The sequence below is a fragment of the Perissodus microlepis genome, chromosome 15 (assembly GCF_051167445.1).
Source record: "Perissodus microlepis isolate ML-2025 ecotype Zambia chromosome 15, ASM5116744v1, whole genome shotgun sequence".
Lineage (NCBI taxonomy): Eukaryota > Metazoa > Chordata > Actinopteri > Cichliformes > Cichlidae > Perissodus > Perissodus microlepis.
The window spans coordinates 17,403,328-17,417,080 of NC_140475.1; the positions used below are offsets into that span (position 1 = coordinate 17,403,328).

At 39.8% G+C, this 13,753-nt stretch overlaps 1 protein-coding gene across 10 annotated transcripts in view; it reads right to left on the reverse strand.

Annotated features, from left to right (window-relative positions):
- The window catches only part of syne2a (spectrin repeat containing, nuclear envelope 2a), a 90,264-nt gene that overhangs the window by 61,231 nt on the left and 15,280 nt on the right, over positions 1 to 13,753 (reverse strand). For all 10 annotated transcript variants that reach the window (XM_084952548.1, XM_084952551.1, XM_084952545.1 and 7 more), the window contains 19 exons: positions 13,561 to 13,730; positions 12,828 to 12,978; positions 11,856 to 12,739; positions 11,363 to 11,521; positions 11,094 to 11,244; positions 10,812 to 10,970; positions 10,050 to 10,217; positions 9,859 to 9,960; positions 8,977 to 9,180; positions 8,670 to 8,875; positions 7,738 to 7,845; positions 6,666 to 6,963; positions 5,989 to 6,167; positions 5,240 to 5,555; positions 3,296 to 3,460; positions 2,771 to 3,109; positions 2,530 to 2,666; positions 1,973 to 2,102; positions 54 to 224 (listed from right to left, as the gene is read on the reverse strand). In XM_084952548.1, the coding sequence (XP_084808674.1) occupies positions 54 to 224; positions 1,973 to 2,102; positions 2,530 to 2,666; positions 2,771 to 3,109; positions 3,296 to 3,460; positions 5,240 to 5,555; positions 5,989 to 6,167; positions 6,666 to 6,963; positions 7,738 to 7,845; positions 8,670 to 8,875; positions 8,977 to 9,180; positions 9,859 to 9,960; positions 10,050 to 10,217; positions 10,812 to 10,970; positions 11,094 to 11,244; positions 11,363 to 11,521; positions 11,856 to 12,739; positions 12,828 to 12,978; positions 13,561 to 13,730 (4,197 nt within the window). The remainder of the gene's footprint in view (positions 1 to 53; positions 225 to 1,972; positions 2,103 to 2,529; positions 2,667 to 2,770; positions 3,110 to 3,295; positions 3,461 to 5,239; positions 5,556 to 5,988; positions 6,168 to 6,665; positions 6,964 to 7,737; positions 7,846 to 8,669; positions 8,876 to 8,976; positions 9,181 to 9,858; positions 9,961 to 10,049; positions 10,218 to 10,811; positions 10,971 to 11,093; positions 11,245 to 11,362; positions 11,522 to 11,855; positions 12,740 to 12,827; positions 12,979 to 13,560; positions 13,731 to 13,753) is intronic.

Genomic DNA, 13,753 nt, shown 5'->3' on the forward strand with positions numbered 1-13,753 from the left:
TATGGCCATAAATTCACCAAACTGTACATTTCTATGACAAGGGAGACACTCACCAGGTGTTTAGATTGGGTTTCAAGTGCAGACTGGCTTTCAGTGAGTGCACCTGAAGCATTTTTCTCCAATTCCTGTGCCACATTTGTTCCCAGGCAATTAAGTAGAAAATCTTGCTCTGAGAGCACATTATAAAGTGCTTGTTGAATCTGCAAACCTTCATCCAGAGCTCCCTGTGACAGCACAGACAGATACACAAGCTAAAAAAAAAGACTAAAAAAAGGGTAAAACAGAAACCACGCACTGCAAAAACATCTGGTTTAATCAAGATTCGTATCTTATCTAACTGTAAACGCTTATTGATCCCGATTGTTTTGGTTTGAGGTCACAGTGTGCCTTTTAAGACTGCTTAACCTCACCACGGGAGATCTCACTCACTGTAATTTTGCTTCTGTGTCAACAACAAGCGACAAGTCAAGGTGTTTTTTCCACCTGAATTACTTTTGTATTTCCCAATATGCTTATCCCCTAATCCATATGACAGAAGATGTACTGATCCAGTTCAGTTATAATACTCTATCATTTAAGGAGACACTTTACTGATGCTAGAGAAACGAAAGATGACATGAAATATCAATTATGACAGGTGCACTGTAAATACACAGCAGGGAGAATACAGCAGCTTCAATACAGTGCTCAAACAGCCCAACCATGTCCTGTTATATTACAGCTGTAATAAAGTGTCTGTATTGTGGGGAGATATTGCAGGGAGATTTGCTGAGATGGAGAGTGCAGACAAACTGTTCGTTTAGACAAAGATAACATTTATACAGAAATATTCAAGTGTTTTTCACATTCTTCACCATGCATGACTCTCTGAATACAAGAGGGTGCATATGTGGCAAAGAAGGCGTGTTAACACATATAGGTTCTATACATATAAATATACATTTTTGACCAAGGTGATGGTCAACACTGATGTTGGATGAGAAGCCCTGGCTTGCCGTCTCTGCTCTAATTCATCGCAAACATGTTCTATCGGGTTGAAGCCATGATTCTGTACAGGCCAGTTCTTCCATGTCAGACTTGCTCATCCATGTCTTTATGGACCATGTAGACATGTTGGAACAGGAAGGGCCCATCCCCAAACTGTTCCTACAAGGTTAGGAGCATTAAATTGCCCAAAATATCTTGGTATTCCTAAGTAGTAAGAGTTCCTTTCATTGGAACTAAGAAGCCGAGCCCAACTTCTGAAAAACAACTCCACACCACAATCCTCCGTCCACCAATCACTCTCTCCATGTCTCCACTGCTCTAGAGCCCAGTTGCGGCATGCTTTACACCACTGCATCTGACCCTTTGCATTGTGCTTGGTGATGTAAGGCTCGGATGTTCTTGAGCTAATCCAAAGGCCACATGAAGTTTAAAGGTCTTTAGGATTGACTCTGCAGAAAGCTAGCGATCTCTGCGCACTATGCAGCATCTGCTAATTTCGCTCGAGGATATTACGTGTCCTACTACTTTGTGGATGAGTTGCTGTCATTCCCAATCACTTCCTCTTTGTTACACCATGAACAGATAACTGGAATATTTAGTATTGTGGAAATTTCAAGACTATACATGTTGCATTCTATCACAGCACCACGCTGAAATTCACTGAGCTCCTGAGAGCAAACCATTCTTTTACAAATGTTTGTAGAAGCAATCTGCATGCCTTGGTGCTTGATTTTATATACCTTTAGAAGTGAATGGAACACCTGAATTCAATGATTTGGATGGGTGAGTGAATACTTTTGGCAATTCACTCAGGCATTCATTTGCAGATTTTAAAAAACAAAAGGCAGACAACAAAAGGTTTACCTGTGCATATGAACCAAAGCTTACATTTGTTTTGAAACTTTTGTTTATTAATTAATTAATTTATTTATTTATTTATTTATTCCACGTATCAGAAAAAAATACTGAACACGCTGAGCTTTACCTGGCTATGCGTTGATGGTTCAGCTTGTACTCTTTGGCACCACTCTTGCATCTGGTTGGTGAGCTCTCTCACTCTGTTTGCAGTGTTTTCTGCAAAATCCTGCTTCTTTTGCAAAAAAACAGACCTGAGGCTGGAGCGAGACCACAAGCAGTGAATGAGCCGTACAGTATTTAGAACGAGTGCATTTTCAAAATAACCCTCATATTCCCTCACATATTCAGAGGATGTGTAAACCCTCATATATCTTCACTGCAACAATACTGATGATGAACTAAGTCATGTTCACCATCAACCCAAGTTACGTTCTGCTTCAAATAGTGCAAGTTTCGCACAAGTCTTTTCTTGTTATCTGTTGGTAGGCCACTTTAATTGTTTTCTTGATACTAAATTAATATTTTCATCTTCATTTTACTTTGAGAGCAGTCTTAAAATCCCCAGAAATTTCTAAAAGTCAAAGTTAACAAATCATTTCTCACAATTAGCACTGCATATTCAGTTGATAAGATGAATAAATGCAGGAATGGTTAATTATTCCATTTTATAATGAGGTAAAGCACCTGCCAAGGTCTTCAGAAATGGCACTGACAGTCAAAATGATATCTGCAGGAAGGGCTTCCTGTGTGCTGGTCGACTCTCTGGCCCTCTGCAGGTCTTCAGCTCTTGCTGCCAGCTCTGTCAGGCTGCTATCACAGCTCTGAGAGACACACAAGTCCTTCTGTTTAAATATTGTGAGCTGTCTTTTTCCAATTTTTATTTTTCAGATATATATCAACATTTCAAAGTATATGTTCATGTTACCTGTATCATACACCACTGTTGTTTCAGCTGGCTGATATCAGGCAAAGCTTCATGGGTATTGGAAAGATTGCAGACACCTTCAGCCAGGTCTTTAAGAGCTGTCTGCACATACAAGGCTTCTTTTTTAACTCGCTGAATGCTTTCATCACTGTTCACTTGAAGCTGTGCCAGAGTCTCTCTGATTTTACTCTCTAGTCCCCTCTTGTGGTTTTGAAGGTTGCTGACTTGTTGGGTCAGACTTATTTGGGCCTCAGCTGTTAAACTAACTGTGATGGAGTCCTTGAGAGTTACAAGCTGAAAAAGACCTTTTTCAGTGCCAGTTACTTCTTGTAGCAAAACCTAAAAAAGTGACAAAAAAAAAAAAACAGTGACTATAGGAGAAACCCCCTATAGATGGTTACATTTTTGCATATCCAACATTTTTTTCAGTGTAAATTTTTTTTTAATATTGTTAAACAATGATTTTTTTTTTAATGTAAGAGCTTGTACACAGCTCATCTGGTCTGTTTACTTAATGCATCTCACCTCCAGAGCTGCTATGTCAGTGTTTGTTCCTGCTGAGTTTTCTTTCTGGCCTTGACAGGCTGATATCCTTTCCTGTAGGGACATCAATTTGTGGCAACAGCGCTGCAGCAAGTGGCCAAATTGTTCCTCGTTACTCGCACCTTCCTCAAGGCGGGAACACACTCCCTGTGGATGATACAGGTAAAACAAGCCACACTCAGAAGGCTTACACACAAATAGACTGAAACACAACCCATTAACTGACCACACTTCATGCTCCAAAAGTGTTCATATCAAATTATGATAAAGTGGATGAAACACAACCTGCTGCTGTATGTATTGTGACTTTAATGCCAGAGTCCTGGCCCAAAGGAAATGAGCAACCCCTGGTAACACTGTGTCTATCACACAAGGAAAATAAGAAATGAATGAATGATGCTAATGTACATTTAATTTATCCCTAGATCATGTCATATTATACTACAAGAGCATAGAATTTTAAAAAAGAAAAAAGAAGTAAACAAATAAAACTCTTTACTCTGAACTCTGAGAAACCAAGTTAGGTCCATAATTTGCTGCACAAAGACAGTTCTTGTAGGTTTGCCTCTGTGCACCGCCACAGTGGATTTTTAATCAAACAGCCGAGATTTTATTCAGACTTTCAGCTGTAGCAGCAGACGTAATATCTGAAATACATTCAAAATATTGACTTTCAGTTTTATAGCTTTCTTTTCTTTCATCTCCAAAGAGATGTCAGCACAAGTGAAGGAGGTCATTATTATGCAGAAAAACCAAAATAAACCTATTAGAGAGACAGCAAAAACTGTAGGAGCGGACAAATTAGCAAGCTGGTAAATTCTTAAAAGAATGAATGCACTGACCAGCTCAGCCACGCCAAAAGTCCTGAAACACCACGTAAGAAAACTCAAGTACACGATGACAGAATTACTGTCAACATCTTCAAATCAAGTCAAGAACACAATCAAGAAGAAAGATATATCATTGTCAACCAGTAAAACCTGCCTGCATGAATGGAAATGCAGAGGGTTTACAGCAAAGGGCAAATGACTGGTTACACTGAAGAACATCAATAGTAGGAAGACCAGATTAGACTTTGCCAGAAATCATCTAAAAGAGACAGAACAGTCCTGAAAATGATTTTTTTTTTTTTTGAACAGATGAATGCAAGATTAAGTTGTACCAGAGTGACACAAAGAGGAAAGCATGGAGGAGAGAAACAGCTCGTGATCTGAAGCATACCACATTATCTCTGGTCTGATGGTGAAGGGGGCGTTATAGCATGGGCTGGCAGTGGAACCAGGGCACTAGTGTTTATTGATGATGTGACTGCTGATAGAAGCATTAGGATGGATTGTGAACTGTACATGAGTATACTCTCTGCTCAGATTCAGACAAATGCTGCAAAACTGATCAGACAGTTTCACAGCGCAAATTGACACTGATCCAAAGCATACAGCAAAAGCAACAAAAGAGTTTCTCAAGGGCAAGGAATTGCATATTCTTCAATGGCCAAGTCAGCCACCTGATAAGACAGAAGGCAGAAAGACCCACAAACAAGCAACAGCTGAGAGTGGCAGCAGTAAACAGGAACAGCATTTTATTGGAGGAAACAGCATTTGGTGAGTTCTAGACTTCAGGCGCTTCTGTTTGTTTTTCTAATTATTCTTCAGCCTCTAACACATAGAGCACTGTATATAAAATTGGCTGCAAATCCCAAATAATATGATTTTTCCCCCTGAACTTTTGATTTTAAAGTTGAAACTCATTGATTGTTTTTATGATTTTTTTTTTTATTTAAAATCCACTGCAGTGGCAAAACTACAAACACTGTGACAAAAAATTAATGATCTTACCACATCCTTACCACCTAACAATGTGCAAATAGTGTTAGCTCAGAGACATTGTTGAATAGACATCAGTTAACTATTATAAGTGTAATTTTACCTTTAGTTCCACCATCAGTGTTGACCAGTGGGTGTAAAGCTCATCCCAGGAAGAATCTTTCCAGATGCTGTCTCTGGTTTGCTCAATCAGCTCATTTCTCCTCTTAGACAGGCTGCTAAGCATTAACTGCAAGGATTCAGTTTCCTCCTGCAGTTGAAGGGCAAGACGGCATCCTTGTTTACGCTCGGCTGTGCCAGGACAGGGAAATAAAGTGGGAAGCTGATCTTTTTGGCGCTGCAGCACTTCCACTTTGTGGCAAAGCTCCCTCCTTTGGTCCAGGTAAAAACAAGTGACCTCTGGATCAGCTTTTAGAGCGCTTAAGAACAATAAGAACAAGAGATTAGAACCATTTCTGACTTAAACTGGACCATGAAAATTATTTAATTAAATCCCAGGATTTATAGCTGTTATTATGTAATGTGTAATAATTTTACTGCTTAGTTTAATTAGTTATTAAATTCAGGAACAGTACACCTGTTTTAAACGGACTGAGTCTATTATAGTGCTTTTCTACTCTCCCGCAGCACTCGAAGCACTTTATACAACATGCCACATGACCCATTCACACAAGCACTTTCTTCTATGCTTTTAGGTGCTTTCTAGCTAACATTCATACGCATTCATATTCTAATAGATGCATCAGAGAGCAACTTGGGGTTAGCATCTTTCCCAAGGATATTTGGCATGCAGATTGGAGGATCGAACCACCAACCTTCTGATCAGTAGATGACCCGCTCTACCTCACTCACCTGTAATACGGTTCAACTGACTGCAAAGTCTCCCGCCACTGCTCCTCTGCTCTCTGAACAGTGTCCTGAACTTCCCTCTTCAGGTCATCTTCATTCAACACCCTGTGGCACAGACCATCTCCAGTAACTCTGAGCTCTTCCAGGCGAGCCTCCCCCTCTAACTCGGCACTCAACACTGCCTGCAATGGATTTTGTAGGGTTTACAAGTCAGTATATAACCTTAGTAAAACAAAAAAGCGGTTATAAAAAATCTCCAGGATTCTGCCTGTATGACAGATACTGTCAGCTTTGAGACACACATATAGATTCCAGAAAGTTCCCTGAATCTAACATCAGCTCTGCACAGCAAATGTACACTCCTTAGTTTTGAACAAGTTGGAACAAATGTAGAGAAAAAGAAAGCACCTACACCACACCCTCATGTGACATTACACACAACTGTAGGCACACCCACGTCACAATCACTTATATGAGAGTAAGAAGATTTGTTGTTCAATATTCCACAAGCAATCAAGCCTTTCTGTCACCTCTCCACACAGGTACTTAGCACATGCATGTATGTATGATACAGACTTAAGGAGCATTCTTTCTTATAAAATGCGCTAAATAAAATCTGTGATCTAAATGACATATAGTGAAACTGAGTATCTTAGTATGTGCAGGCAACATTTTCTTACTTGAGCACAGTGAAGTTTTTGCTCTAACGGAGTCTGAATCCGGGGGCTTTCAGCAAGTGGAGAGTCTGCAGCTTGTCTCAGATCACTGATCCATGATTGTGTGGACTTGAATAAAGCCTGAAACACCTCGATGTCCTCCCTCAGAGAGCAATGCGTCTCCTTACAGTCACCTTGTATTTTAATGTGTGAGTTGTTGTATCGTTCCAACAGCTTTTTACTGTTCTCCACCACCGCCAGCTGCTGAAGGTTGCTTCTTTGTAAAGATGACACGAGCTGACTGAGGAGCTCTGTCCTCACCCTGCAGAGAAATCAAAGCTGTAATGCTAATAATGGGGTCAAATCTAATGTCTAGAGTCAAAGCACACTGAAGTGGTAGATACTACTGTGTGGACTTCTGTGTGTGATATTAAGCTGATAAAAAATAAAAGTGATAGTAGTTCATCAGCATTACATGATTGCATTTTTTAAATTAAAATATTTACTCCAGCTCTAATATAAAATATATGTAAAACAAGTGCTTTTTATCTACAATATAACAGACCTTTGCGTAATTAAAACACACATGGAGTAAAGAATGAGTCACCTGACAAAACAATACACAGTTTCCAAGATTCCTGACACTTTGGTGAGCATTAGTCAAAATCACAGCACTGAACACTTGCATGTTTTTTTTAGGTTTGTTTGTCTTTACTGTCACTCTGCTATTCTCACGTTTTCACATTTCTATCTGATATGTAGCACTGGCAGCACTGTCACTTTCCATCCTTCAAAAGTCTAAAGTAAACACATCAGCCTCCATATCTTTATTTGTAATCAGGAACCCCCAACATATTAAAATATATGTGAATTTAAAATACATGGGAATACTTCAACAATAATATCAATACTGCTTGTATGTATTGTTGTAAATAAAAAAATAAAACAGTCAGGTAAATGTTTAAAGCATATTTTCAATTATACTGCAAAGTATACATATACTATATGTTATCAGGCAGTATATACGGGCCATGAACACATACAAGTTGTTGCAAATCTACATGGAGAGTGACACACCTTCAGGAGAAAGGTTTACCTTTGTTGAAGCGCTTCTTCTTCCAGAAGACTTTGATCCTCTTCCTTTGCTGTTTTTTCCTCAGCAGCATGAAGCCACTGCTCCAGATGGTCCCTCTCTATTTGCAGCCTGAAACACACAAACAGCATAAATACGTCCCATGTGCATACCACAAACACATTAATTTGCTCAATGCTCAATGCTATACGTTCAAACGACATTACAGTGAAAAAATGGTTCTGCCACATAATTCATGACTGACTCAGGAAACCAGACAAACCTGTTTTGATGTCTTTCTTCTCTTTGGTTTAAGCACTGTGACTCTGTAAGACTTTTTCTGCTTACAGCTGTTTTACGTACAGAGTAAGAGCAAATTTGACTGGATGGTAAGTTTCAAGGATGACTCTGATGAGCGATTAATTTTTTTTGTTTTGTTACTAAATCCCCCAAAAGATCAAACCTTAATAATAATAGGAAAACAAACTGAGACCAAATGATGATCATTTTATCTTCTGGTCTGAGACATAGGTCATTGTTGGCATAATAATAGCAATAAAAAACTTCCTCTGGAAATTTTCAGGCACAAGGATTGAAAAGCAGCCTATGTCTAAAGTAAAACTTTGAAAGTCTTGAAAAGTGACTCAAGATTATTGCACAACACTGCACAAGCATGCACTGTTTTCAAAATCTTTGGCACAACAATATTACTCTTAAACAAACTTCCTAATATAATTTATTTCCTGTTTTCTTTATGACAATTCCATGATGACAAATTGTCAAGTCACCAAGCACGTGTTAACAAAAATTCCTGCCCAGCAGCTCTCTTAAGTTTGCTTACATGCCACATTAATGAGTGGAGGCTTCAATTTCCTTTTCATTGTAGATGCATGTATCTGTACACATTACACAACACAGATGCACCGCAACACTGTTCTGTATGTGATGTCTATTACCTGTCCAGATCACGCATATTCCTCTCAGTCTGTTCTTCTACTTCAGAGAAGAGCTGATGGGTCTTTCTGACTTTTTCCTGTAGCTGGATCCCTTCCACAGATAGACTCTGTAAGCTATCTGGACCTGTAATAGAGGCCAAGACATGCACGTCCTCCAACAAGCTCTCTGCCTGCTCATCCTGGGACTGGAGCTGCTGACACAACTCCTGCAGACAGATAAAAGACAATGCTAATTTGATATTATCTTGTATCTATTGGTGTGTTTTATGTGTTTTCATTATTTCATATGTCTTATTTAAGCCCTCACCTTAAGTTTTGCAAGAACGTCTGCAACATCAGGACCACAAAGAGTAAGGAGGGAGTTTTCAATCTTCTGCAGGGAGTTGAAACACTCTTCCATCCTCCCAGTGATTTGCCCTTTAGTAATCACCATCTGCTTGTAAACATCCTCAGCTTCAGAAACGAGCTCCTTCAACTGCTCTATCTTCTTCCTCATCTGGGTTCCTACCACCTTGACAAATCAAAATGAATCATAAGAACTGATGAGCAAAAAACCCTTTGTAATAGTGAAAATGACAAAACAACTGAAAATGTAAACTAGATTCAAGCAGGAAATAAGTTCACAATTTCAAACAAAACTTGGGACTCATATTTTATTCAAAGTAGATCATATGAAAACATAGAAAACACATCAAATGTTTAACTCTTTCCTGCCTGGATGCCTACTGGGGGGTAACCCTTGTTTCTCTTTTTGAAACTGAGAGTTTTCTGTCATATTTCAGGCCTGCCTCCACAGTAAAGAGACTGGGTGTGCATCAGAGATTAGTGAGGGTTACCTCTGTCTATACAACGTTCTAAGGCTACGCTTGGAAAAATCAGGTCTTATTCTAATGGTCATCAAACCACATCTGAAAAAAAGTTGTGACAGGGCCATGTTCACCATTGTGTAGGATCCCCTCTTCTTTAACTTTTCCAACCTTCTTTTGCCCCATCACAACTTCTTTTTAGATGTGTTCCTTATTTAAACATTTGATGTGTTTTTTTTGTGTGAAAAAAAATAAGGTGTTGCATTTTGTCTACATTTTATACAGTCAAATATTTCTGGAAGTGAAACAAAAAACCAAAACTACTGTGTTTGTCTTTATTTCCGTCTAAATAAAGAAAATAACACCAGAGGAACAATGCCTACCTGAAGCTCCGGAGGGGACTCTGCGCTCTGAAGCAGTGTCTGAATCTCAGTGGCTCTACGGTGGAAATGCTGTATACTTTCCTCTTGAAGCACAATCTCATTCTGGTAACAGTGCGAGTGAGGTAAACATTATTATAGTTTAACTTTGAGATCATAACATAACTGAATGATACACAAGAGCTCCGTTTTACCTGCAGTGCCTTGATGTCATCCTCACACTGAAAGGACGGGCACTGAGCAAACACAGCTACTTTATCGCTGGTCCAGCGCTCCACTTCTGACCCCTGCTGAAGGACCCCGTCCCACAGAGTCAAGGCTAGATGTAGGTTTTCAAGGCAGGACTCTGTTCTTTCTGATAACTGCAAATAAGTTAAATATCAGCAATGTTAACAACCTACACCTACAATAATATGCATCTTTATCTATCTCATTTAAGATCAGCAACATTCGAAAATAATAGGAAATTGGGTGTAGTTAGGTTAATGCCAATGTAACAATCTGTAAACCTAACAACAAAGAAGTCAGCTGAAAAAATATATTGTTACAAAAACCTATTATTTCAATTACAACGTCGAATAATCAAGCACAAAGGTTAAACAGGTGCGTTTATGTTTTGCTGTAGCTTTGCTATTTTTTATCTTGTTAGAAACAGCTGCCCTCTCATTTCTGAAAAGCGATCATTTTGCACCAGGTTCTGCCTCTTAGTATCCTTTTTTTTCCCTTAGATTGCTTTTACAGTTACATCCTCACATCACCAGCTCTTCTTGGAGAATGCAACAGACTGAATGTGATATCACTGGAGTTAAAAAATAACTTTCATATCACAAAAAGAATGAGTCAAATCTCCAAAGTTATGGAAAATAAATCTTTTTAAAACAAAACATGCAAAAAAAAAGACAAAACTAATTTTTTTAAAAAAGACAAAGTTAACAGTGTAAAGTGGATAAGCTTACATCCAGCCAGTGATCCATGACAGCATCAGCTTCGCTCTCAAATGGGATGCATGTGCATTCTGGTATCTGCCGTAGGTGAGTGTGAAGCTGTCTGCAGACACTGCGGACCTCCTCTATACCATCTCCAAGGCTGTTCAGCTCTGCTTTTGTTTCCTGGACCTTTAAAACCACAGACACATAACAATATGGATTATGCCTAAATGATAAGTTTTCAGCACAAAGAGAAAAGTCAATGCTGTGATATCTTTGTGTTCATTAGTCAAGCTTAACAGTGTGACTTACCTTAGTGTGTAGTCTCTGCAGTTTTTCTTTCCCCATGTAGGAGGTTTTTTCACTCACAGCGCTTTCTGCTCGCTGCAGTGTCGCGCTCAGCTTACCACGAATGCTCTGAAACCTCTTCAGCAGCTCTGTTAGGACACAACACTGCTCCAGTCTGTATGTGACCCATAACACAACACAGAAAAGCTCAGCAGAGTAACACAACTACGGAAGAGCTGCAGAAACAATCAAAGTTACAAACGTTAATAACCACACACTACGCTGGATTTTACTTTTGAGTTACAGCTTTTGTTGCCTCCTCCCAGAGATCCTCCACCTCTCTGTTTTGACTCTCATCAGGGATTTCTGACCGTGATGATGCACCTTGTACGTACTGCACTTCACAGAGGAGGTCAGCGAGGTGACTTTCCAACTCTGTCAAGGTACGTGTCCTGCAGATAACAAAACAGGATATGGAGAGAAGAAGCTACTGACATTCTGAAAGAATTTAGGAGTTATTATTGTATGGAGCCTCCAGCTACTTATACAAATAGCAAAAAGCTGACCTTTGTATAAAAGTTAGTTAATATTAATCTGCCCATTAGTGTACCATAAAATCTGATATTATTATAACTTTAAGATTATTGGAAACCTTTGGGATGATACGTTTGTTTTGATGAGTGTTTAGATGTTTTTCTGGTAGTGTGGATTATGTTGGATATTTTTGATACTCCACTTAAATTAAAGAAAATAAAAGTATGTAGTTGTACCAGCTCGGTGTTGTACCTGTGTTGCAGAGCAGGCAGAGTGGGCTCCTGCAGGCTCAGCTGCTCAGCTGCCTTCTTCGTCTCCCTCAGTGTTGCTAACAGGTTTGCTCTCTTCTGAACCAAATTCTCCATTTTTTCTCCGTCTTTCTTAACCTGGGTGGTTCTTCCCATTTGTCTCTGGTCTTTAGTTTCTAGGAGATCTTCTCGAGGTCTCCATGCTTGAGTCTTGTGCTCTTCCTCCACTTGAGTCTCTCCTTCCAGCTTACGCCTTTTGGCGTCCAAACCTGACTCCTCATCTGGCTCACTTGAAGTGGGATCTTCTTGCATGTCCTGTTGCTGTAGGGGAGCATTACCAGACTTTGTCTGACATGTCTCCACAGTTTTAGATTTCTCGTCGTCCTGTATGTTCCGTTTTTCTGGGAGAATTATGGCTTTTGCTCCCCATTTTTCCATCTCCACAACATGTACTGTGATGCATTTCACCACATCCTGACATGTTGCAAGTGCACCATCCATGGTCAGACTAATCCCCACTGCCTTTAAATTACTGTCCACAGAATCAGATTGCTCAGTAGCAGCCTGCAACCTCTGCATTGTTGCATCCAAAGAAGGTTTCTCCTGCTCCCAGTCTGCCTCGTGTTTCTGCTTGCTCAGGTCTTGGTTTGCCAGCACAGTTTGGATCTCAGCCTCAACTTCTCTCACTGTGGTCAGGAAGCGATCCAGAGCACAAACAGCTGACTGAACTTTCTCCAGTTGCTGTCTGAGCTGCTTGAAATGATGGATGCTACTGTGGAGGCCCCTGCAGAGGGATGAGGCGGATGTGGCTTCTGGCCCCTGACTTTCCTCTTTGGTGCTTTTTTCTGTTAGCATCCTCATTCCAGCCTGCAGCCTGTTGTCCATCTCCTATTCAAGAGACCAGGGATTCAAAATAATATTATACTCTTCATATCATAAGCGCTAATTGTTTGAACACATGGTTTTAAACCTATACCTTTAAATCATGTAATATTGTTGAATCAGCCAAAGTCAGAGAAGAGATATCCACAGGCTGTCCGGTGATCTGGTTCAGTTGTTGTGTGATCAGCTTCTTCTGGTCATCTGCAGACTTCATCAGGTCAGCAATGTTCTCCAGAGATGCCATTCTGACCCAAACACAAAGCAGAAGCAAAACTGAAAAATGTTGCCCTTTGTGAAATAGTCCAAGGAATTTGTGATAGTTGTGGTTGTAGTACTGGGTAGTATAGCCACTGTGTTTGCACTAACTTGCCATTAGGGCTACCTTAAGAACGTTGTGTCAAACATGCTTATACTGCTGTAAATCTGTTAGTATTTAACAGTCTTTCAACAAGAACGCTGTAAACACTGAACAAACTAAACTAAATGGAGCAACTTATCACTAACTGCATACTTCCACAGACAAACCATATGTCCCACAGACCATATGTCAGTTCATGCAGCCTAGTAGAGTGCATGCACATATAAACACATGCATATAATATCTGTTTTCATGTAGTAGTCACTTTATATCTTCAGCTTCAACATTAACACCCGATTTCTACATATGCTCTGTGTTGTTACTGTAAAATAAACTTAAAGTAAGTCTTTAAATGGGCAAGGAAGTAGCTACTTTAATTTAAAATTGTCTAATATTTGCAAGGAAAGCACTAACTGTATGAAATGCACATTAAAATTGCTAATTCTTTTTTTTAAGAGGGTAGCTGCACCTGGTCTCTAGGCACACTTGTTGTTCTCTCCACTGCTGAGTCAGCTGCCCCTGCTCTCGTTCCACTTCACTCCAACCCTCCTCCCTGGTCATCGGCTGGGCAAACTGGGGAAACTGGGCATACTGGAGCTCAACATCAAACCAAAGTGCTTCTGTCTCTTGTTTCAAGGTCTGTTGAGGTGAAACATGTTTAT